The following is a 23,230-nucleotide window of genomic DNA, read 5'->3' on the forward strand; positions in this document are numbered from 1 at the left end:
CTCATATTGGCCCCGCTTGGCACTTTCCAAGGCCTCAGGTATGGGCAGCTTGCTGTCAGTGGCGGTCCTAGCCTGTTTGGCGCCCCGGGTGAACACTCCCTCTGGGCGTGACTCCCTTCAGTAAGCTACATTGGTGTCTACTGTTTACTATCATAGCCAAGTGACTAACAAACGTAAACAGAAGTTTTCACTATCACTACTAATTAATGTTATCTTGTTGTATCTGTGTTGTGGCCAGTGCGATCCTCTCTGCTGCTGCATGCTGGGGCAGCAGGTTGAGGGTCACAGACGCCAGCAGACTAAATAAACTGATCCACAAGGCCAGTAATGTTGTGGGGATGGAGCTGGACTCTGTTAGGGTGGTGTCTGAGAGGCAGATGTTGTCCAAGATAAAGACAATGTTGGATAACACCTCCCACCTACTCCATGACGTGCTGGCTGGTCACAGGAGCACGCTCAGTACGGAAGGACACAGGAAATCATTCCTGCCTGTGGCTCCCTGTACAACTCCTCCATCTAACACACTGTGAACACTGCAGTGGTCACAGCCTTTTTACACACGCTTTTCTACTCTGGAATATTCTTGTCAAATTTGGCTTTGAACTTTTCTTGTCCATCTTGGTTTTAATTTTGCACTCCAGCATGAACACAAATCCCCCTTGGATTTACATCATTATAAATGAAACGTGCTCTATCTGGAAGCAGCAGGCCCCGCCCCTTTCAACGGGTTGTGTGAGACTTTAAATCATCGAACTGTAAATTATAATTTTAAATTGTTATTGATCCTTTACCCCGAGTCCTAAAGTGTCGATTTATTTTCTTACTCCTCTTATATTTATTGTTTGTTTACTTGCTGTAGCTGGAGCCTCGTCGTCTCGACCACGATGCCGCCCCGGGCAACCGCCCGTATCAAAAACCGCTGCTGCTTGCTGTACTGCGTAGGCACCTCCTACATCGCACCTTTCTCCAAATTCGATAGTCGGCTACTTTTCCTCTGTGCTACCTTGATCTTGGAGTAGTCTCCTTCTCCGTGGAGGGTTCTGCTCCTTGCGGTTTCATCTTACAGCATCTCACTGATTACGTCTGTCGTGGAGTAGATCACATATATACACGTATATATTCATGTGAGGGTCGGAGCACAAACGTGAGTACATACAAATCACTTCGTTTGTAAGTATTAAATGAATAATTTCCCTTCGTACTCTGAACCTTCCATCATGCATCGTGTGTGCTGCTGTCTCACTGGTCTATTGCACCATCTAGTGTTACAGCGTGGTATTACACTAACTGAAAGCCCAGCTCAACACGAGTCTCAGATGATATCTTAAGACAAAGCGGTTATTTCTTCACAGGAAGGACCTGGAATCTGCCCTGAAATCCTTTCAAAATAAAGCTTGACCTGCACTTTAAATCCAGCTTGTGGGTCACAGACAGCACAAAAAGGATGATAAAAAAAACATATTTATTAAACATCACAAATATTGAAATACATATCCAAGCCCTACAGAAGAGATCTAAAGCAGCAGGGGATGTGCTACAAACCTCAGCACTCACGGGAGTGTCTTTGTCTACAGTGTACAGTACTTACACACACACAGGGTTTAATGTGACTGTTAAATCATTTAGAACTAAAGGAGGAGACAAGCACGAGGACATGAAAGGAGACAACAAGCTAAGTGTGTCCTAAAATCTCAGCAGGGTTAAGTCTATTAAAATAGTCAGCATGAACACGATGGACACAAAAACCATGTTGTGGTCAGTTTCCTGTGTCTGTTGTATGCGGTAAACGTACATTTCTAATGCGTAATATCACTAACAGGAGCTTCGACAGCATGTGTTCCATCTATAACATTCAGTGTTTTTAAAATAATGTTCATTTCTGTCTTCTACACAAATATTTAATGTTTTCCAGCTCTGAGAAACCTTTGTGCATTGCATTGTGGGAGATCGGCATCCTTTAACACAGCGGTCCCCAACCCCCGGGCCTCGGTACCGGTCCGTGAGTCGTTTGGTACCGGGCCGCGAGAGTAGAGGCTCAGGTGTGAAATGTCTGGTTTTCAGGGTTTTTATCGGTTTCCAGCGTTATTTTGTTATCGTTTTTATCGTTTACTCGGTTTTCCTGGGTCTTTTCACGAGTGTTATGAATAAATCTTCTTTTTTTCAGTACTAGTTTTATTTTGTTGTATTTATCCGCGACACCTTAAAGGCCGGTCCATGAAAATATTGTCGGGCATAAACCGGTCCATGACGCAAATAAGGTTGGGGACCGCTGCTTTAACAGGCACATGACTGCAGTTCACCTGGGTGTGCAGCAGCGGGCGCTGTGTTCAGTCGCTTAGCTCTCCGAGCGCGTCCTCTTCGATCTGCCGTCCGATCACCTCCAACTGGACTGTCTTTTTCTGTCCTTTCTGCTCCACCTCCTTCTCTGCTTTATCTGACTGGGCGTACCAGGGCTGAGGCGTGGAGCTGTCGTAGGCCCGCCCTCCTCTGCGGAACCCCCCTCTGCCGGCTCGAACCAGCCCCCATCCCTGCAGCTGGACGTCGGACCCTCCTTCCTGGACTCCTCTGGTTTGGTTGAGCTCCTTGGCGCTGAGAGACGACATCCGCACGGGAACCGTGTTTCCGAACTTGGAGTAGTCGACACAGTACCTGCTGTCCTCCTCCGTGATGATGGAGACGAAGCGCCTCCCCCACAGAATCTCCTCGGGTATATAGGAGGTCCGCGCCTGCATGGTGATCCCCGTCGTCTCCACCACACCTTAAAGAAGAAATAGAGGGTGCATGGAGATATAAGGTTAAAGGTCAAAAACCTGTTTGTAATGCAGTCCAGAAGTTTTATTCATTCAGTGTCGCTTTACAGCTGCAGGCGCCTGCAGGACTCTTTATAAAGTTCAATTCAAATCATAACAACAGGATATTTCTAACTTTAGAGATGTTGCACAAATGGAAGAAAGCAGTCTTACATATTTGTTTAATATGTGTGTTGAAGGACATGTCCTGGTCAAACATTCAATTCAATTCAATTCAATTTTATTTATATAGCGCCAAATCACAACAAAAGTCGCCTCAAGGCGCTTCATGACATGACTCCAAGGTTCCTCACAGCGTTACTGGAGGCCAAGGTAATGCCATCCAGAGTAAGAATCTGGTTAGATACCATATTTCTAAGATTGTCAGGGCCGAGTACAATAACCTCAGTTTGATCTGAATTAAGAAGCAGAAAGTTAGCGGCCATCCAGGTCTTTATGTCTTTAAGACATTCCTGCAGTTTAACTCATTGGTGTGTGTTATCTGGCTTCATGGACAGATAGAGCTGGGTGTCATCTGCATAGCAATGTAAATGTATGCTATGTCTTCTAATGATACTGTCTAAGGGAAGCATGTATAATGTAAACAGAATTGGTCCTAGCACTGAACCCTGTGGAACTCCATAATTAACTTCAGTGTGTGAAGAGGACTCTCCATTTACATGCACAAACTGGAGTCTATTAGATAGATATGATACAAACCACTGCAGCGCAGTACCTGTAATACCTACAGCATGTTCTAATCGCTCTAATAGGATATTATGGTCGACAGTATCGAACGCTGCACTGAGGTCTAGCAGGACAAGCACAGAGATGAGTCCACTGTCAGAGGCCATAAGAAGATCATTTGTAACCTTCACTAAAGCTGTTTCTGTGCTGTGCTGAGCTCTGAAACCCGACTGAAACTAACGAGTCGTCTGCTTTACGCTACGTGTTTGAGAATTATACCACGGAGTCAGGTACTTCTGATTTAAGTCTATTTTTCACCAGAGCTACAGTATCCAGAGTCGTACGCAGTGACAGGAGGTAAAGTTATTAACAAGATGATGGACCTCTGTTGGAGCAATGTTCAGGTAGCTGCTCTGTGTTGGCAGTGAAGATGATAACAGTGGGTGGATGATATAAAGGAAGGTAAAGATCTCACCTTCCAGGATGACGATGATCTCCAGGTCCTCGGAGGCCAGTGACTGGGCAGACAGCTCGTAGAGAGGACTCCCTCGCTCCATGGTGTGGCTGATGATCAGGGGAGACACCAGGAAGATGCCGTTACTCCTGAGGGGGTTCTCCACCTGGATGTCCAGCTGGCACACGGGGATCACCTCGCCTTCTGACGTCACCGTCCGCCGGATCACCTGAAGAGAAGATTTCAGTTTTGTGTCTGTATCTTCAGGATTGGTTTGCATTACTGGGGCTGTTTTGTTTTGTATGCGTGATGTGGAGCTCAGGTGAAGTTGTAGGTCACCTGCAGCTGGACGGTGGCTGAGATGATCATGCTCTTCCTCAGATCTCCCACTCTGAACATGAAAGTGGGGCGGCCATTTCGAGGAGCGATGACGGCGTTTTTGGAGAAGATGAGTGTTTCTGCTCGCCGGTTGGCCTGCGCCGTCTTCATGAACACGCAGCCGAGCATCACGGCGTTGATGATCAGCCCCAAAATGTTCTGAATGATCAACACGGTGATGGCCAGCGGACACTCCTCCGTCACCATCCTGCCACCAAAACCGATGGTCACCTAGACGGGAAACATCCAGGATTACCACAAGACAGAAGTCTACACCCGCATCAGCAGGAAGCAACTCTCACCTGGACTTCAATGGAGAAGAGGAAGGCAGAGGTGAAGGAGTGGATGGCTGTGACGCAGGGGACTGGGCCCGGCTCGCCGTTGGGGTCGCGGGGCTCCAGGTCTCCGTGAGCGAAGGCGAGGAGCCACCAGATCATAGCGAAGAGCATCCAGGAGCAGAGGAAGGCAGAGGTGAAGATGAGGAGGGAGTGCTGCCACTTCAGGTCCACCATGGTGGTGAAAACGTCCTGCAGGAAGCGACCCTGAACCACACCACAAAGCCTCCCGTCAGCAAACCGTCCTCTCTTTTTCCTCGTTCTACCCCCGGACCTTTTCTTCCCATCGCCCGTAACAACATTTAACTTATTCTGGATTCCGGCTTATCAAAGTAAAAGGATGTTTAACAGATAAAAACGCAGTGGAGCTCCCAGACGCTCCGCCCTCCATCCGCTGTAGCTTTTTATCTACATTCTGCCACAGAGCAGCAAACAGAAAAGTCCTGCACATCTGAAGCTTTCATTGCATGCTGAACCGCATCATAACCAAACACTCGCTGCTCTACCTGTTCCCTGATGTTCTTGTGAGCCACGTTACAGGATCCGGTCTTGGTGATGAAGCGGGCTCTCTGAGACCTCGAACGGCTGCGGTTTGGCTGGTTCTGGTCCTCCGCCAGCCGGGTCAGCAGGAAGCCGTCCGGCAGGAGGCCCTTCCTGGCCAACATGACGCTGCGCACGTGAAAAATACAACTTAAACATAAATACAGCTGCGAAAGGTTCGTCATCAACACCAAGAAAACAGCAGATTTACAGCATATAATTCTTAAGTGAGGCAAAAATGATGAATTCATAAATACTGTAAAAGAAATTTGTCAATAATCTTCTGAACTTTGGACTTTTGGTGAGTAAGCTGTTTGAAGGAGATCCTCTACTTCCTGTTACTGACGAGATGCATCTCTGACATCCCAAAGACATTTAAATTAAACGTAAACAAAAAACACAACAGTAACATAATAATAAAATAAAAACTAAAAAGATAAAAATAGTAAAACAACTCAATTAAATAACAAAATAAAACAATAAAAACTGCAAACATGTGCGTGTACGTGCACGTGAGCCATGTTAGATCTTTATTATATAACTGTAATATTATTGTGTTATTTCCTCTTTATTTTGTTAATACAATGAATACGTGAATATAAACAACAATAATTTATCACAGTTCAAAAATAATCAGTTACAACTAATTTAAAAACTGTTTCAAGTCGACTATACCTGCTATCATCCTGCAACATATTACATTACATTATCATAGACAGTGCTGGGACCTGTTTTAAGTTGACTGGTGATGTATGTGAGAGCCTGGAGGATGTGACCTCTGCTCTCCCATGTTTACTGTCGAGGCAGAAAGGCGGAAATGACGACAGTTAATTGTCCAAAACAGTCTCTTATTCCTGCAGGTGTGTGCAGGTGGCATCATTTCCACGGTGGTCACAAAAAAGAATCTAACTCCATATTAACAGAAACCAACGCGAGCATCAGCATCCTTCTTTACGTCCTCGCGTTTGTTGGTTCCTATCACCATAACGACACGCGCGTCTCTCTGCAGGTGACACTGACCGCACTGATAAAACCCGCTTAGAGTCACGCGACGTTACCTGGGCGGGAGTGAGCTGATGGAGTTGAATAAAGGTGGTGTTCCTGAGCGGGGTGTCTTAAACCGACGGGAACGGCAGCACGGACTCCATCATTCAGCCATCAGGATGTCCTCAGCACCACCCGAGCATCGACCTGAGTCAGGTTAGAACATGATATAGGTGAGGTTCCGGCCTGGACTTTCAAAATAATACACTAAAGGTGCCGTTTATGATGTTTTTGGTCATTAAAGAACAAAGTAGACCATGCGCTATAACAGACTGAGTATAATATCGAGTGGACTCAATTACAGGCTGATCATATAGTTAATCGATAATTCAGTGCAACGGGAAATTGCAAAGATGTTCAGGTAACTTGTCAAATAGCTTTAACGAATGAGAGGAATTTAATTATGAAAGTGCATTTCCGGTGTTGGGTGTGGTGAATGTGATGACCTTGACGTTGAGCTGCAGGAGGCTCAGCAGAGGCTTCCTGGTGCCTGCAGGGGGCAGCAGAGGAGACGAGGCGCGTGTGTGCGCGCGTGTGTGTAAACATTAACACATTTATACATCAATGAAAGTGAAATGAAACATTTAAAAGACAAAAGCAGCTCCTATTAACTGAACATCGCGTGGTAAAATCCGCTCTGAACAAAAAAGAAATCAAACACATTCACTTGTATTATATTTAACCAAATATTTGACTTATTTATTACAGAAAACAGAATCTTACAGACGATAAAACAGTAACCTCAGGTGGTTTTATTCATTCTCTTATTTTTCTGCATTACTCCTTAAATATGTTGGTCCTGACTGATGGCCTGAACGTAACTGTCTTCCCTTGAAGCTATTTTTGACTTGTCAATGTGAACATTTGCATTTGTTACAGACTGGATTTTAAATGCGTTGTTCCTGTTCTGGGACTGAGCTGCATGAACCTACATGCACATGAAGCTGATACTGTCTGCTTTTACAGCCTAAAATACTGCTTCTGTCCAGTCCAGGGTCTCAAACTTGCGGCCTGGGGGCCAGTCGTAGGGAGGATTTGTTTGTTGTTGAGTGCAATGTTTAAAAAGTTCTGTAAAAAGCACAAAATAATTTAATATGAAGGCAATATGAGCCAAGACTACAAACACGCTGAGGGAGTTGGCTGTGTTAGTTCAGTGACAGAGTTCCCTAATTTAGACAAATATGTGGTAAATACGTAAAAGCAGGGGTCTTTTTTTCTCTCAACAGGTGATCTGGGATATGTTTTCTTTTTAAGTGTCCTTTCTCACTGTCCCTCTTCCCCTCTGTTTTTCTGTTCCTTCATCTTTCTTTCTCCCTTTCCTATTCCCCAGCCATGTCTGTCCCATTTGTAACTACTGAAAATTAAATAAAATAAATAATAACAACAAAGGTTGATCAAATGGATCAATACGACAAAGCCGTGATGATCCACTTGGTAAAGTAAATCTGTTGGATATCTTTGTTGGCCTTCAGTCATCAACTCATCAATGACAGCTAAAGAACCAAACGGGACAGGCAAAAAAAAAGCAGTGGTGTCCAACTCCAGGCCTCGAGGGCCGGTGTCCTGCAAGTTTTAGATCTCACCCTGGATCAACACACCTGAATTAAATGATGAGTTCATTACCAGGCCTCTGGAGAACTACAGGACATGTTGTGGAGGTCATTTAGCCATTTAAATCAGCTGTGTTGGATCAAGGACACATCTAAAGGACGCCCTCGAGGCCTGGAGTTGAACCCCTTCCTGCCTAAAAGCTTTTACCACTAAAGTGCGAAAGTTAGTTATTACAATTTCAGGCAGTCCTGTTTCATATCCATATATATGTTATAAATCCCCATATTTACTTAATGTAAAAAAAGCAATAATAATAATAATAATAATAATAATACACGGGGAAAAAATGAGCTGGTTGTGTTTGTGTTGACCCCGCCCTCTCGAGCCGGAGGTCAGGTGATAGCGGCCAGGCCCGGGTGGAGATATCGAGCGTACCCTTCTCTCGGAGCAGAGCGTCGGGATGCAGGCTAGCTCCGTTAACGGGGACGCTTTAATTCACGCTTTTCCGCCCGTCGGAGGAGGTGACATAAGATACCGAGAGGAGGCGGAGGTCGGGGCCGAGCCGAGCTAACAGGAGCCGGTGTCTCTCTGTGCGGCGGGAAGCCCGGCTCCGCGGTCTGTTTGTTGTTTAGCTTTAGCCGTCTGAGTTAGCTTGCAGCCTCTGGCCGCTAACGGTTCACCGGGAGGAGACGGCGGCCCCCGCCCACAGACACGGCCCGGCCCCCGTGATGGACGGAGGAGCCCCGTTGTAGGAGCAACAGGATGCGCTAGCGGATGTAGTTAGCATCGGGCCTGAACACAGCACATCTCCTCCTCCTCCCTCCCTCTTTCCTTCCTTCCTTCCTTCCTTCCTTCTCTCCTAGCTGTGTCCTCTCATGATCACCATGGAGCCGGCCCCCCACCCGCTGCCTCACTTCCCAGAGAACTCCTATAAGAGTAAGTACCTGTACCCTTAAAAGTGCTGCTCCATGTGTTTGAGCTGCTGACCTTTGACCTCCGCTGCCTGCCTGCAGTGACCGAAGAGGATGTGAAAAGGCTGATCGAGTTCAGGGCGTCCAACGAGGCCCTGTTCACAGGGAAGAGGAACTCTGCAAAGATAGCCTGGAGGTATGAGCCCGCCTGCTCCTGGACTCACCTGAGCAAGCGACAGGTGACCGAGGAGCAGCAGAAGCAGTTTAACCTGAGAGATCCGGGTGCCAGCGGCCAGGACCGGTCGCAGCACCCTCATAAAGTTCCCACGGCCTCAGTGAGTGCTCATGTCCTGCTTCCTGTCTCCTCAGCACCATCCTGAAAGGCCTCGGTCTGGAAGGGAAGCTGACGGCAGACCAGATCGCCAAGAAATGGGACAACCTGCGGACAAAATATAAGGTACATGAGATGCCATGTAGCTGCTGTTCTTCTCCTCATGTCTGTGAAAGTCATTACCCCCCCCCCCCCCCCCATGAACTCACAAGTTAACTGATCATCCTCATGTTTTTGCAAAGACTCCCTTCACTGCCACTCCCAGGCCTGATCCCTGTCAGACCTGCTGACTAGGGATGTGTATCGTTTAGGTTTTATCCAATACCAGTACCAAACCGGTGCTTGAACCGGTGATTAAAGAATGGAAAAACACAAACTTTGTCCAAAAACCTCTCATGTTTAGCTGTTTTCCACTTTTTCTTTGGTCATTTTAGCCTTTTTGGCCAGGGTGAAGGGAGTATCTGCCATCAAACAAGAAGACAGCCGCATGTAGCTATGATGATGTTTGCTAGTTCACCTTACATGCATTAATGTAATAACGTGGTTAGCCTACTCAACGTAAATTACACACGAACAACATGAAGCTCCTCACGCAGAGAAGAACGGCTGCTGCATCATCATCCTCATCATTTCTGCTACACTGGCAGGGCTAGGGGCCAGGACTCTCCTCTTCGTGTTTTTGGGGGATGTTGCTCCGGGTCCGATAACAGGCACCACACCTGCAGTAGATGTGCTCGGTGTGAGGTCTCGCAGCGAGCTATCAAATACGGCGCATTTCTCAGCTTTTAAAAAAACGCTATGCGTCGCCAGGTGTTTCATCAGATTCGAGGTGTTACCTCCTTTGACAGTATCACAGTATCAGCTTAAAGCACTTGTTGCTGCTGAGTTTGCATCTTTTGCTGTGAAGTACAGCCAGACTTTTGACCGCTTCACCTTGGACATTTTTAATCTGTAGCTCTGCTCTAAAAGAACGTACGTACGTAAAAGGATTGGCTAGAATCCAAAGTGTGTGACATCTCAAGAAAACAAAGCACCGAAATGTGCGCTGCTTTTCGGTCTGGTTAGTACAGTTAATGTCAGAACCGGTGCCGTAATGGCACCGGATACCGGTACCCATCCCTAGTGGTGACTCAGAAATCCTTTAAATAGAAGCTGTTTGACAAAGTGAAGCAGGCTGAAGATCTCAACCAGCAAACACCACGAGTCTGGACTTAAATCAGTCTGGGTGAGGGTGGAACAACCAGTTATCAGGTTTTGGGGACAGTTACTTTTTCAGACATGAGGAGAGACGGTGTTTGTTTGTTTGTTTGTTTGTTTGTTTGTGATTTTTCCGATGAGCACATCTGTCTGCTTCTTGGTGAATCTTTCAGGGAGTCGACTGGAGGAAAAAGACCTTTAAATGTCTTCATGTTTAATTCTTTTTATTTGGCACGTTTCTTTCTGTGACGCACTTTGCAGAACAGTTTTTCTGCTGACGCTCGCCTGCAGGCAGCTCTTACTGTACGTCCCTGTTTCAGCCTGCAGGGGTCACTGTTCTCCTCTTTCCAGGACCTGAAGCAGCCATACCAGGGCCAGGACCACATGGGGGGCGTTGTGGAGTCGTGGCCGTGGTTCCACATCATGGATGAAGCCATGCAGGGTCGCCTCTACAACAGCAACCTGGTGCTGAGCCCAGAGACCGCTGGCAACGCCGGTCACCGTGGCAACTGCCAGCCCAATCAGAACCAGGAGAACACCGACATTCTGGAGTTCCTCATCAAGACGGAGATGGAGGACACGGTGGCAGCCGAAACAGCAGCGGATGATGGGGGGGTTCATACGGAGGCTCCGCCCCCTGAGGGCATCCCGATGGGCTGGAGGAGGATGACCGAGTGCTCGTATAAAAGTAGGCAGACGCACCTGGCTGACATCATCAGGTATAATCACACCTCACGCAGGACCGAGTGTTTAATGGCTCCACCCCACCCCCCACCTCTTGTTGACAGTGAGCGAACAAGAAACCGAGAGGATGATCAAACTTCGAGCAGCCAACGAGGCGCTCTTCACTGGCAGGAAACATTCAGCCAAGCCGGCCTGGAGGTGAGTCGAACGCACCTGAACCAGGTCTGAACCGGTTTCTGGTTTGATTTTGTTATTGTCTTTTTATTTCCGTCATCTCAGATTTGTTATTGACGTGGATCTTATTTAAAGAAATAATTTGTCATATTGTGTTGATGCGCGCTCAGTCACCCGGGTGACGAAATCACCTGTTCGGAGTGTTTTTTTCAGTGTGAGAAACGGAATCAACTTCCTGGGATAGTCGCACGGTTTAATGTCATGAAAATATGTTTTCAAACATGTTTTGGGCGTGTTTGAAGTTCAAGCCTCTACAGCAGGTTTCCCACCCGTCCAGCTGTGGCCTGGTCACAGTAAACGAAGGCTCCACTGATCTCCGTTACATGATGTGGTCCTAATGAATCGAACGTTTTCTTCTAAAGCACATGTGTCAAAGTCAAGGCCACATCCGGCCCGCGAGATCATTTTATGTAGATGTATTATTATTGTTATGCATGTCCCGGCGATATGAGGCGCTAGTAATATACAAACTACGGATCCCATGATGCAGCGCTGCAGCCTCCTTGCTGAGCGCTAGGCTAACTGGGAACATTCCCGCGTCAAGCTCGCCGCTCACGATGGTGCAGAGAAAAGTTGACTCTGAAAGCAGAGCCTTTCAGCGCCGGTGGGAGGCTGAATATATGTTTACAGACATGCTGGTAAACCGTGCGTCTTATTAGTGGAGCTAACGTGGCTGTAATGAAGGAATTTAATTTAAGACGGCACTACGAGACAAAACGTCAGGATAAGCTGAAAAACCGAAACGCAGAAACTACAGGAAGTAGAAGAGCTGAAGAAGAATCTGACGTTTCAGCAGACGTTCGTCACCAGAGCAAAACCACAAAGTGAAGCTGTTGTGAAAGCAAGTTTTATCGTAGCAGAGGAGCCAAAGCAGCCCGGTACCGCTCTGAAGAGCTGCAGGATGAAGCTGTGGACGTCTTGTGTCCAGACAAAATGCAGAGTTTAGCAAATGTGAGCCTGAGCAGAAATACGATTGCTGATCGGTTGGTGAGATGGTCACTGATTTAAGAACACAGCTGTGTGAAAGAAGCAAAAACTTCACTGCATGCTCGGCTGTGGATGAAAGGACAGACATGATGGACACTGCACAGCTGACCAGCTTCATCCGTGGAGAGGAAATATTGGACATTAAATCGATGCACGGGACAACGACGGGAAAAGGCGTTTTTAAAAACGCATGTCAAAGTGTAACGACGTGAAACTGTCCTGGGACAAACTTGTTGGACTTACAACAGATGGAGCGCCGGTGCTGTGCGGTGGAAAAAGCGGACTAGTCCGCAGGATGCGAGTAAAGATGCAGGAGAAATGTACCGGTGAGTTAACAGCACATCACTGCATCACACACCAGGAAAGGCTGTGTGGTAAAGTCCTAAAAATGGAGCATGTAATGATCACCGCGACGCAGACCGTACATTTGATCTGAGCTAAAAGTTTAAATCACCGTCAGTTTCAGTCTTTTATGTGGGAAATAGATTCAGAGTTTGCCCACATTCCTTCATGCAGAGCTCCGCTGGCTGAGTCGGGATAAAAGTTCAACAGAGTTTTTGAGCTCAGCGAGGAAACCTGTCAGTTCATGAACATGTGTGATGCAGTGAAGCTGTCACTAATGGAACAGTGCAGCCTGCCTCACTTTCTCTGTTGCAGTAATGTTGAACCAAGTCAGCGCACTTTGCTGAGCTGCACCTGTGCAGATTCAGATGCAGCTGCAGTGTAATGATGCACTCAGGGAAAGTACGACACTGAATGACCGCACAGTTTATTAGCTCCACTCCTGCAGCCACGCCCAGCTCGTCTACATGCGGCTCCAACCTTGTGTTTGCTTTCATTTACTTTTCCTGGGGTTTTGGCAGCATCTTGCATCATTTTGACAGGATATATTTTTATGAAGAGCAAAATATTTAAAGTTTCTTTTTTTTAAGTTTATTTAATCTGGAATAATATTCCTGTCTGTTTTTATTCATATTTATGTTTAAAAAACATTGTTGTAGGGTTCAATAAATGTTTATCGTGTTTGGCCCGCGACCTAAAGTGTGCCTGATCTAAAGGTTAAATCAGGATATCATCGAGTATTAAATGTTTTGGTGCCTGAAGCACATTTAGACTTTTTTTTTTTTTTTTACAGAAAACTACCAAAAATAAAATGAATATATTGATAAGAAATAAGTTTTTGGACTTTTTTATATACTTTTTGTAGATTAGGGTTTCATAAATATTTCTTGTTTTTATTTGCAGAGCGTCTCAGACATTTAATAATGTTTATTTTTCTGATCATTATCAAAGACTTAAAGGTACCTTTTGTAATCCCTCCTGTCCAAATGTGAAGTCAAACATACACCAGCAGGGGGCAGCATTGACCAGTACATGCATTTTGATGTTTCCAGATCACTTCCTCACGGCGCTCTGCTGCAGGCTCATCAACTTAATAACCAACCTGAGTAAATTAATCAGGACTCGTGCAGCGTTTTGAGAAATTCATCTTTTTAAAGACTTAAAAACCTAAAATAACTCCAACGCTGCCGAGGACAAACAGTTCCAAACCTTCATGTTCATTGTTGGTCAGGTCTGAAGGGGCTCGGCTCCAATTCAAATAACTTTATTTGTTGATTTTCTCAGAGCGATTCTCTATGAGCTCGGCCTTCAGGGCAAACTGACCACAGACCAGCTGGCCAAGAAGTGGGACAACCTGAAGAGGAGATACAAGGTGCGTCCTCTCACTCCAGCTCCACGACTCGAAGGGGCGTCGCCGTCCAGATCGTAACCCGCAGTGGGTGGGGCGATAGCCATTCTTTGTTAATGTCAGTTTTGGTGCCTCAAGTGGACGTTAGAGGAACTGCAACTATATAACGGCCACTCATGTGTTCTTTGCAGCTCCACAATGCTGCACGTCTTTCAGTTAAATTAGATAAACTAATAATCAATAGTTAGAAAAGCTGAATCGGCGGCGTCCCTGTGAATCGTGGGTAATTGCAGATGGTGGCAGTGTTGACGTCCTGTCATTTCTCCAGGAGCTGAAGTTTCCCGCTCGAGGCGTGGAGACCAACCCCAGCTCCTGGCCCTGGTTCTACAGAATGAACGACGCCATGGAGGGACGGTTCGCTGGCGCCGCGCCCATCCTCACTCCCATCGTGGAGGATGAAGACGAGGACTGCGAGTCGCTGTCCCCGACACCCAAGAAGCGAGCCCGCCGGAGCCGAGGCGGGATGGCCGAGTTTCTGACGGAGTCTGAGATGGACCTGCTGGTTGATAACGAGGACAAGAACGGATCGGCGGCTCTGGGCGAGCTGCACCGGATGGGCGAGTTCACCTACAAACGTAAGGATAATCGATCAGCTCGGAGCTCAGACAGCAGAGTGAGACTGAGGGGCACAGCTTAGTCCTGCGCTGCAGCCGGGGTGGATTGTGGGGAATGTAGGCATCAGGGAGGAAGGGAACATGTGCAAGTGAAAACTATTAAAGCACAGCCAATCAGCTGCCCAGGAGGTCATGTGATGGGTCCGGTTTCTCTTGGTTTGAGGGTTCGTCTAAAAGTTCGTTGTGCTCGGAGCTTCAGTTCTGGAGTCGTTTGGAATCAGGACGTAGGAAGTTTTTAAACGAAACAAACGATGTCACCCGATCGTATTCATGCACGCCGTGCAGGAAACGCCTCAAAGTAACGTTTGCATTCGCCTCTTTTCACAGTGAGCGAAGACGACACGAGGCGACTGATCGAGCTGCGAGCTGCTAACGAGTCTCTGTTCACCGGCAGGAGGAACACCGCCAAACCGGCGTGGAGGTGAGCGAGCGTTCGAGCGTCTGCTGAAAACACTGCGCTCGTTTCTGTGTGTGTCGGGGTCCTGTTAAAGTGTGTGTGTGTGTGTGTGTGTGTGCGCGTGTGCGCAGGGGAATAGTGAAGGAGATGGGTCTGACAGGGAAGATAACACCTGACCAGGTTGCCAAGAAGTGGGACAACCTGAAGACCAAATTCAAGGTGAGATCCCTGCAGCAGTTTGAGCAGCGTGCCTCAGGTCATGTGACCCCGTGTTACCGCCGCATCCTTTTTAGCCCTCAGCTGAGGCGGTGTTGTCCTCATAACTAATTTGCCTGTATTTAAATAAGTGTTGTTATATTTTTACCTACAAATACTTGGTGCACAGACGCTAACATGTCAGGTTTTACAGAGACTCATCGTTGGCACGCTGTCCTGTTGCACTGTGGGCCGGATAAACGTCTCCACTGTGAATGTCTGTGTGTGTGAGACGCTTACGAGCTTCAGGCGTTAAAACCAGGAAGTCAGCTTCAGTGTCGATGTTCTGCTAGTTTACATTTACACCAGCGAGAAAAACATTCCTTTTGATCTGAGCTGTTTCTCCACACGTGCAACAAACCCAGTTTTTCCTGATCGGCAGTGACAACAGTCCTGAGATAATTACTGTAGTGTCAGTCCTGCAGGTGGGCGGTGTGGACACGCAAGTCTGTGAGTGGATCGCTCGAGACTGAGGCGCCGTCGATACGTTAGTCGTGTGCAGGCGGAGGGGTGTGTTTTAAACTGACCTCAAGGTGTTATAGTAACTGAAGGAAATGTGGTTGGTGTGTTCGATGACTCTCAGGTGACTCGCAGTAACGTGTGCCCTGCATGTGAACCTATAACCTGCTTTGTCCAGTCGGACCTGTTTAGATAAAGTTAGACGCCTGAGTGTCCTGCAGCTCTCTGATAGTAATCGGCAGAGCTCCGCAGAGAGCTGCTGCTCGCCTCAAGCGTTCACTGAAACGTGAGTTTGCTGCGTCTGCAGGACCTGAAGTTTCCTCCTCGGGGGATGGAGGGTCAGACCAACCCGGCCTCGTGGCCCTGGTTCCAGCTGATGAGCGACGCTCTGGAAGGCCGTCTGACGGGCAAAGCTCCCCGAGTGACGCCCGTCTGGACCAACGAGGAGGACGGCGTGTTCGGCTCGTCCCCGCCTCCCGACAGAGACTGTTTGATGGCGGAGAGGAGCAGCGTGTCGGAGCTGGAGAGCATGGTGGGCGGAGACAACGCGGAGTCCGACGGGAACGTCACCTACATCGACGCCAGCGGAGAGGAGTGTTCGACACCCTCCGACCCGACGTATAAAAGTGAGAGGATTTCTTCGTGGTCACGGCCCGGTGACGATCGCTGCCCTCAAACCTCCTCGAGGCTTCGCTCACGTTGTTTAAGAAAAATTTTCACGTTTAAGAAAATACAAAACGGCAAAAACCAAATGAATACAAACAAAGACAACATCAGACAGGAAGTCAAACATCTGTTAAGACTAAATAATAAGACCTGAAATTTATCCTGTGAGGAAAAAACGCTGAAAAGCTTTGCAAAGAAAAATGTAACAAAATTCAAATTGAATAAATTACAAAGTAAAATAAAAACTTTAAAAATAACTGATTAAAATAAAGACAAAATGTTTACACACAGAAATAAGGAATATATATATTATCATAATAACAATGAGTGTGTTAAAATACAGATACTGAAAAAACATTCAATAAAAATGTGGTTTAAAATGTAAACACATGAAATCTATGCAAATGTTTGAAAATAAATAATGAATAAAAAATTGTTATCAAAATACAGATATCAATAAAAGATATTTATTCAAACTGAATGAATTAAAGTACAAGAACATAAAAATCTTTTAAACGAATTTAAAATACCTGAAATTAAACTTATGCAGCACAAAAAAGCCTGAAAACTTTGAAACTGCAGCATAAAATCACTGATGACTTGTCTGTCGACCTGTGTGCGTCGCAGTGACCGACCAGGACACGAGGAAGATGATTAAACTTCGAGCCGCTAACGAGGCGTTGTTCACCGGGAGGAGGAACGCCGCCAAAGCCGCCTGGAAGTAAGTATGCCTCCCGTGCGGGTGAATGTCGGAGCAGCGAGGCGTTCCTGACTCTGTGTCCTCACTTCCTGTCAGAGCCATCCTGAAGGAGCTCGGTCTGCAGGGGAAGGTCTCCACCTACCAGATGGCGAAGAAGTGGGACAATCTGAAGAGGCGGTACAAGGTAGGCCGTCACTAACTCGCCGCCTCGGTAAAGCTGCTCGTGGCTGCGTGTTTCTAAAATCCTCTGCTCTCCTCAGGACCTGAAGTACCCTCCTGTCGGGATGGAGACCGTGGCAGACGGCGCCTCCTCCTGGCCGTGGTTTCACCTTATGAACGAAGCCATGGAGGGCCGGCTGGCGAGCAGCGCCCCCCTCCTGGCCCCCGTCACTCAGGACGACGATCAGCACCCAGACCCCGCCCCCAGACTCAGGCCCCGCGCCACCCCCGCACCTCCCCCTGCCCCACCGCCCTCCCGCCCATCTTCCTCAGACTACGCGCCGGATGCATTCGGAGACGGCGCGGAGCAGAACCAGCGGAGCTCAGAGACATGCGACGGGCCGCTGGGGGGGCTGGAGAGTGAGTGGGAGATGGTGGAGAGGGAGAGGGCGGCGCTGGAGCGAGAGAGAGAGATGGTGGAGCGAGACAGAGCAGCGCTGGAGAGAGAGAGGGCGGCGGTGCAGGCGGAGAGGCTGTGGCTGGACCGGGAGCGGGCGGCAGTGGAGCGGGACAGAGCCATGGTGGAGCAGGAGAGGGCGGCGCTGGGCCGGGACAGGGAGGTGCTGGACCAGAGGGCGCTGATGCTGAACTCTGTGGGACACTCGGGGCACCTCAACGCCCTCATGTAGACCGCCGGTGCGGTGTGGGGACGTGGACTATCCCTGTACAGACCTCGTGGCGGGCTGGCAAACCGCCTGCTTGTCTGTGGGTCCAGACTCTGGATCCACAGAAGGACTTCTGTGAAGGACTGAGCTCGCTGAGTGGGCGGTCCTGGGATCAGACGGCTCTGCGTGCAGGTCCATAATAATCAGAAACATCACCTGAGTCAGGTGTGGCTGACGTCGTGTTCTCAGGCGGCTGCCGGGCCGCCTTTGGATCTCTGAGCTGTTCAGCCGGGGGAGGAGGAGGAGACCCAGCGCGGCGGACGCTCGGATCTCGGCAGCAGTGATGAAAACGGTCCGGCGCTGCCTGAGAACACGACCTCACTGTGGAGGCCGGTCGGTTTGGTTTTCATTGGACGTTCTGGAAGCGCCCTCCTGGGATGCTGACTGGTTACCAGGAGCGCTGCACAGAGTCAGGCAGGACTTTTGTTTCTGTGTTTAATGAAAGTTCATCAAGTTAAACTCGTTTCCATCCTCAGTGCCACAGAGTGTTTTCTTTCTTCTCTTTGAGGAACTGAAAGGGTTCTGCAGGGTTCATCGGGAATAGTGAAAACTGAAGCAGGAGGGCTGTTCCCGGGAATCCCTCACTGTGATCACACTCGTGTAAGATGATGCTTGTGTGCTTGAAGTGTCCAGAGGAGCCTTTAATTAAAACAAAACACCAATTTGTGACTGATGCCACTCAAACTGCACTGAGCAGCTGGATTTCAAAATAAAAGCTCCAGAGGGATTTTACGAGTTCTTCACAGTGATGGAGGGGGGGCAACGACTGACTTTACTAAACATTTTCAGGACAAATGGTTCCACTAATTACACAAACTGGGAGGTGCAGCCCTGAACATCCTGTACTCGGGTGCAGGGTAGCTGAATTCGTAGACCTCGGCAGATTTCCTTGTTGCTGCTGAGCTCTGATCAGCACACCTGTCTACACCTAAACACTAGGGGTGCAACGATACACAAAATTCACGGTTCGGTTCGATACTTTGGTGTCACGGTTCGATATTTTTTCGATACAAAAAAAATGTTCATGCATTTTTAATTTGTCATTTATTAAAATTATAAATATATATTTTAACTCAAAAGTACAGTTTTTAAATTTAACCCTAACCCTTGTGCGTGTTTTTTATTTTGACAGCGAATGCGCACCTGCGGACCACTTATGTGCAGCCCTGGTTATTTAGCTCGTCATATTGCAGCCACAGAAATTCTTTTGTCCATGAAACCATAAAGCTGCACTTTCTTTTTGCCTTATAGTCTGATTTGTCATAACTTCTCCGTTTTGTGGTAAGCTTTTCTTTGGCTGTCACTTCTTCACCCTGACCTGTCTTATTTGGCTCAGCAGAACTGAAAATCCTGCTTTTACACACGCACTCACATAAGCTCAGCGATTCTCTGCGCGATCAACCTCTCACATGTTTAAGCTGCGGGAGATTTCACTTGTCATGTTTGCATAGTAAGCTAACGATTAATAAGACAATGTCAGAGGAATTGGTGCACAAATTATCATCACTCACAGATCAGTGCTGTCGCTCTCTATACACAGTTCGCACGATTGCAAAGTGAAAGCAAAAAGACAAGCGCAAATTCAAACGCGACTTCAATATGTCACATATTGACAGTGGCTCACCGATGCCAATGACATAATTACCCAGCTACATTTCTGAAAGAATGCAAAAGCATTGACATTTATTTTTCCTACAATAGCCCGACGGGCAGGGCAGAGATAGATTTTGGTAGCCCGACTGAAAAAAATCGCTAGCTCCGGGACGTCGGGCTAGCGATATTGCGAGCCCTGTATCTGATTGAGGAATCACTCATCTTTGGAAAAGAGAGTTTATTACAGAGAAATGTCTCTTTCCAAAATAAAAGCTATACTATCCGCTTCTTCTGGGCTATATTCTCAGCAGCATAAGGAGAATCCTGTGCTAACAGCTGTCTAAATGACTCGGCTAAAGTTAGTAGCATGCTTGTTGTTTTTGTCTTTGCACTAGGATGATGTCGGTGTAAATGTGCAGTCATATTCGTTGTGTTCCCACTAGTGCTTTCAGGTTAATCTCGTTGAAATGACCTTAACGCCACAACACGGCAAATCTCCGTTAACGAGCTACCGCCGATCGCCCCGTGCATGGGGCTAGACGGCTAACACGTTAACGAGCTAACTGCGCTAACACACTAGCTCCCACCCATGTAATTAAGCATTGCATGGCACATCCAACATACTGTTTTACTTTAGTCCATGACGCGCTTACCTTCAGGGTCATACGTCACATGAAAACCAAAATAATTCCAAACGCCAGATCTGAATGAGGGTGGGGGAGGTGCCCTGCGCTCTTCCTTCTGACTATGCTGTCTGTGTTGAGCGCTCAGTGGATCTGCGCTCGACAGTGCAGCCTAGGCGGAGTAGTCGAACACAGATTCACTGAGCGCTCAACACAGACAGCGTCGTCAGAAGGAAAGTTGATAAAATAAATTACAAATGTTGTATTGTTCGATACATATGCGTACCGAACCGAAAGCACTGTATCGAACGGTTCAATATCGATACGAATATCGTTGCACCCCTAATAAACACCAATCCTATCTTTGCACCTACAGCCTCTTTTCTGCTTTGGTTTTTCGCTTGCATATGTCCTACACTTACTGCTGAGCCTGCACACAAATATTTAAAGATTCTCATCATGGGAAAAACACAAATGTAAATTGTAATCAGATTACTCTGAATTGCATGATTACATGGCGTTACGCCGGCGTTCATCACTTAGAGGACAGTAAAGTTGGTGCCTTGATTTTATTTAAATCCTGACGGTGACTTCCTGCCCCGAGGACGTCGTTTCCATATGAAAAACAGATGCGAGCACCAGACGCCATCGAAGCTGCTGCAGGTCTGTGGTCATGGCGTGCGCCGACTGAAGCCTCTGTGAGTAAAACGGGTTTGGCGAGTATGTCCTGTTTAAATGAAGCCAGGTGTTACAAATAAGAGGGCGTGTAACAGGGCCCTCAGCAGGCTTCCAGAAATTAACCAATCAGAAGCTGGATTCCTGTTACAGCAGCCAAAATAATAAGTACAGCTGCGGTCAACGATGACCGTGCCGACGGGTTAGTGGACACGGGAGGTTTTACACCAGTGTAGCCAGTAAACTACCAGTGTGTGTGTGTGTGTGCGTGTGTGTGTGTGTGTGTGTGCGCGTGTGTGTGTGTGCGTGTGTGTGTGTGCGTGTGTGTGCGTGTGTGTGTGTGTGTGTGTGTGCGTGTGCGTGTGTGTGTGCGTGTGTGTGTGCGTGCGCGTGTGTGTGTGTGGAGTAACCCCGACCTGCTGAGTCTGCGCTGCTGTCATCTACACAGATCTATTCGGCCGGCCGTTTAAGCCTCTTAACTTGTTATTGACGAGGAACCAAATGTGTGTTTACATCTGTGTGACAGGACGAGGAAGCGTCTGCTGCTCGGTGAGAGGTCAGTCTGTCACATGACACGGTCATTTACATAACCAGGCCATTCAACTTACCGTTAATAATAATAGAGAGGCAGGTCCATTCTAATGATGAGAGAACTTTTGTCGGCCTGCAGGTGTTTCGTGTGTTTCTACTAACCGTGACGTTATCTTGATGAGTCTAGCGTCCTCGCTTGAGGGGGGCGGAGCTGTTCTGATTGTTTTAAAAACTCTGTTCATGTTTTGCTCTTTTCTCTGTCGTTTTGTGTGAACTTGCTGAAGGAGGAACAATAACGACTTGAATCGTGTTTGAAAAGTGAAACTGAAGCGCATCGAGGGTTTGATGTCGGGGATGTTCTCAAATGTAAGTCGCCGCCTGACGACCACACTAACGTTGAAGCACATTTCTGTCTCCAGCTTTTCAGTGTTAAAGAGGCTGCAGGTCATGTGACCTCTGTGGCACTGTCAGGTTTTCTATAGAAAACGTAAAACATGCCTTTTGTTTGCCGTTTGTCTCCTGGAGGAAATAAAGATCAGCATTGATTAAAAAGTGTTGTTTTTACTGTGTGAGGACAGGAAGCAGGAACCTGCAGGTTTGGATTATAAGTCGTGTTTCAGACGCTTCACTGTTACGCAGTTTATGCTGAAAATGAGGCCGACGGTAAAAACAGATGGGCTGTAACAGCCAGGTGTGACGCCCCTCACCTTTACGCCGCGTCAGCGTGGAGCTGCTGGGTTCCACACATACGTTTCACATATTTGACTGAACGAGGTCCCTGAAACTGACGGAGCTCTCCTCCTGGCATCAAACCCACAGTTGACGTCCATCTTTTATATACAGCCCAGGGGCGGATCTAGAGAAATTTTCTTATGGTGGCAAAATCAAAGCCTCCCCCCCCCAAACACTCATGCAGGTGGTTACATGTGGTTACATGATTCAAATGCAGTAAGTATGCACGTTTTTCATATAAATATAGTCGATAACTTAATTATTGTCTGTAGCCCACATGATTACACACTTTAGTTACATAAAACATGTGAGTTTTGATGCTATGTACTGTATAGCCTGTATGATAAATAAATATGTAGCCCAATAAGTATAAACTCCAGAAAGCTACACAACATGGGGCGCTTCATTTACAAACACAAGTCTAACTTAAGTTTCACTGTTTTTGTTAGAAAACAGTCACATTGTTGCAGCTTAAATTACACAAAATGTCAGAAATCTGCACCGTCATGAACAAACATGTAAACCTCATTTTTCATGATTTGTTGGATGAACCCACTGAGGTCTGAAATACAACCGGCGATGTGTGACTCCTTTTGAGTTTACGTTTGTATTTCACCCTCAGATTGTTTCATTTCATTTTTTCTTTTCAGCTCAACTGAATTTATTTATTTATTTATTTTACTTTCTTTTTATTGTTTTTCTTTAAACATTATAGGGGGGGGGGTAACAACAAAACAAAACACCAAAACAACAACAACAACAAAAAGATAAATACAACAGGTAGGATAACAAAACAAACCCATGTTGGATCTCCTTGTTTCTACAGTTTGATCATTTCTCATTATCAGTGTGTTGGTCTTTATCCTGTTGGGTTTATGTACTCAGTCCATTTCTCCCACTTTTTATGGTATTGATCTTCCTGAGTCCTTATTCTGTAGGTCAATTCTTCCATAGTTTGTATTTCATCTATAATTTTGATCCATTCGTCCTGTGATGGTGGGTCTATCTTGTTCCATTTTCTTGTAATTGCCTTTTTACAGGCAAAAATCAACTAAATTCAGCTCAACTGACTGACATACTGCATTAGTATTACTGATCTGAAATCACACAAAGAACTTAAGCTCCTAGTAGTATTTTTTACTGTAAAAAAAAACAAAACACAGACATGTTGAGTAAATTTTTATAACTTGAAATGCAAATATAAATTGTACATTTTGTAAACATATACA

General features: G+C 46.8%; 2 protein-coding genes across 4 annotated transcripts; one reads left to right on the top strand and one right to left on the bottom strand.

Annotated features, from left to right (window-relative positions):
* Positions 1-892: 892 nt before the first annotated feature.
* On the bottom strand, positions 893-6,379 carry kcnj11l (potassium inwardly rectifying channel subfamily J member 11, like). Of its 2 annotated transcripts, XM_026172355.1 has the most exons (7): positions 6,242-6,379; positions 5,150-5,312; positions 4,611-4,850; positions 4,270-4,539; positions 3,952-4,159; positions 2,301-2,758; positions 893-1,083 (listed from the first exon to the last, which is right to left on the bottom strand). In XM_026172355.1, the coding sequence occupies exons 2-6, from the start codon at positions 5,306-5,308 to the stop codon at positions 2,328-2,330; spliced, it is 1,308 nt and encodes a 435-aa protein (XP_026028140.1). In that variant the 5' UTR covers positions 5,309-5,312; positions 6,242-6,379; the 3' UTR covers positions 893-1,083; positions 2,301-2,327. The 2 variants fall into 2 exon arrangements, with proteins under 2 accessions (XP_026028140.1, XP_026028139.1); XM_026172354.1 differs by lacking the exon at positions 893-1,083 and having other exon boundaries at positions 2,227-2,758.
* Positions 6,380-8,157: 1,778 nt separating this feature from the next.
* Positions 8,158-18,322, top strand: LOC113025016 (uncharacterized). Of its 2 annotated transcripts, XM_026172356.1 has the most exons (13): positions 8,158-8,714; positions 8,792-8,885; positions 9,059-9,146; positions 10,569-10,905; positions 11,006-11,099; positions 13,749-13,836; positions 14,141-14,447; positions 14,814-14,907; positions 15,015-15,102; positions 15,905-16,223; positions 16,891-16,984; positions 17,060-17,147; positions 17,224-18,322. In XM_026172356.1, the coding sequence occupies exons 1-13, from the start codon at positions 8,654-8,656 to the stop codon at positions 17,809-17,811; spliced, it is 2,340 nt and encodes a 779-aa protein (XP_026028141.1). In that variant the 5' UTR covers positions 8,158-8,653; the 3' UTR covers positions 17,812-18,322. The 2 variants fall into 2 exon arrangements, with proteins under 2 accessions (XP_026028141.1, XP_026028142.1); XM_026172357.1 differs by lacking the exon at positions 8,158-8,714 and having other exon boundaries at positions 8,862-8,928.
* The last annotated feature ends 4,908 nt before the right edge of the window (positions 18,323-23,230 follow it).

This window comes from Astatotilapia calliptera, chromosome 7, assembly GCF_900246225.1.
Source record: "Astatotilapia calliptera chromosome 7, fAstCal1.2, whole genome shotgun sequence".
NCBI classification, from domain to species: Eukaryota; Metazoa; Chordata; class Actinopteri; order Cichliformes; family Cichlidae; genus Astatotilapia; species Astatotilapia calliptera.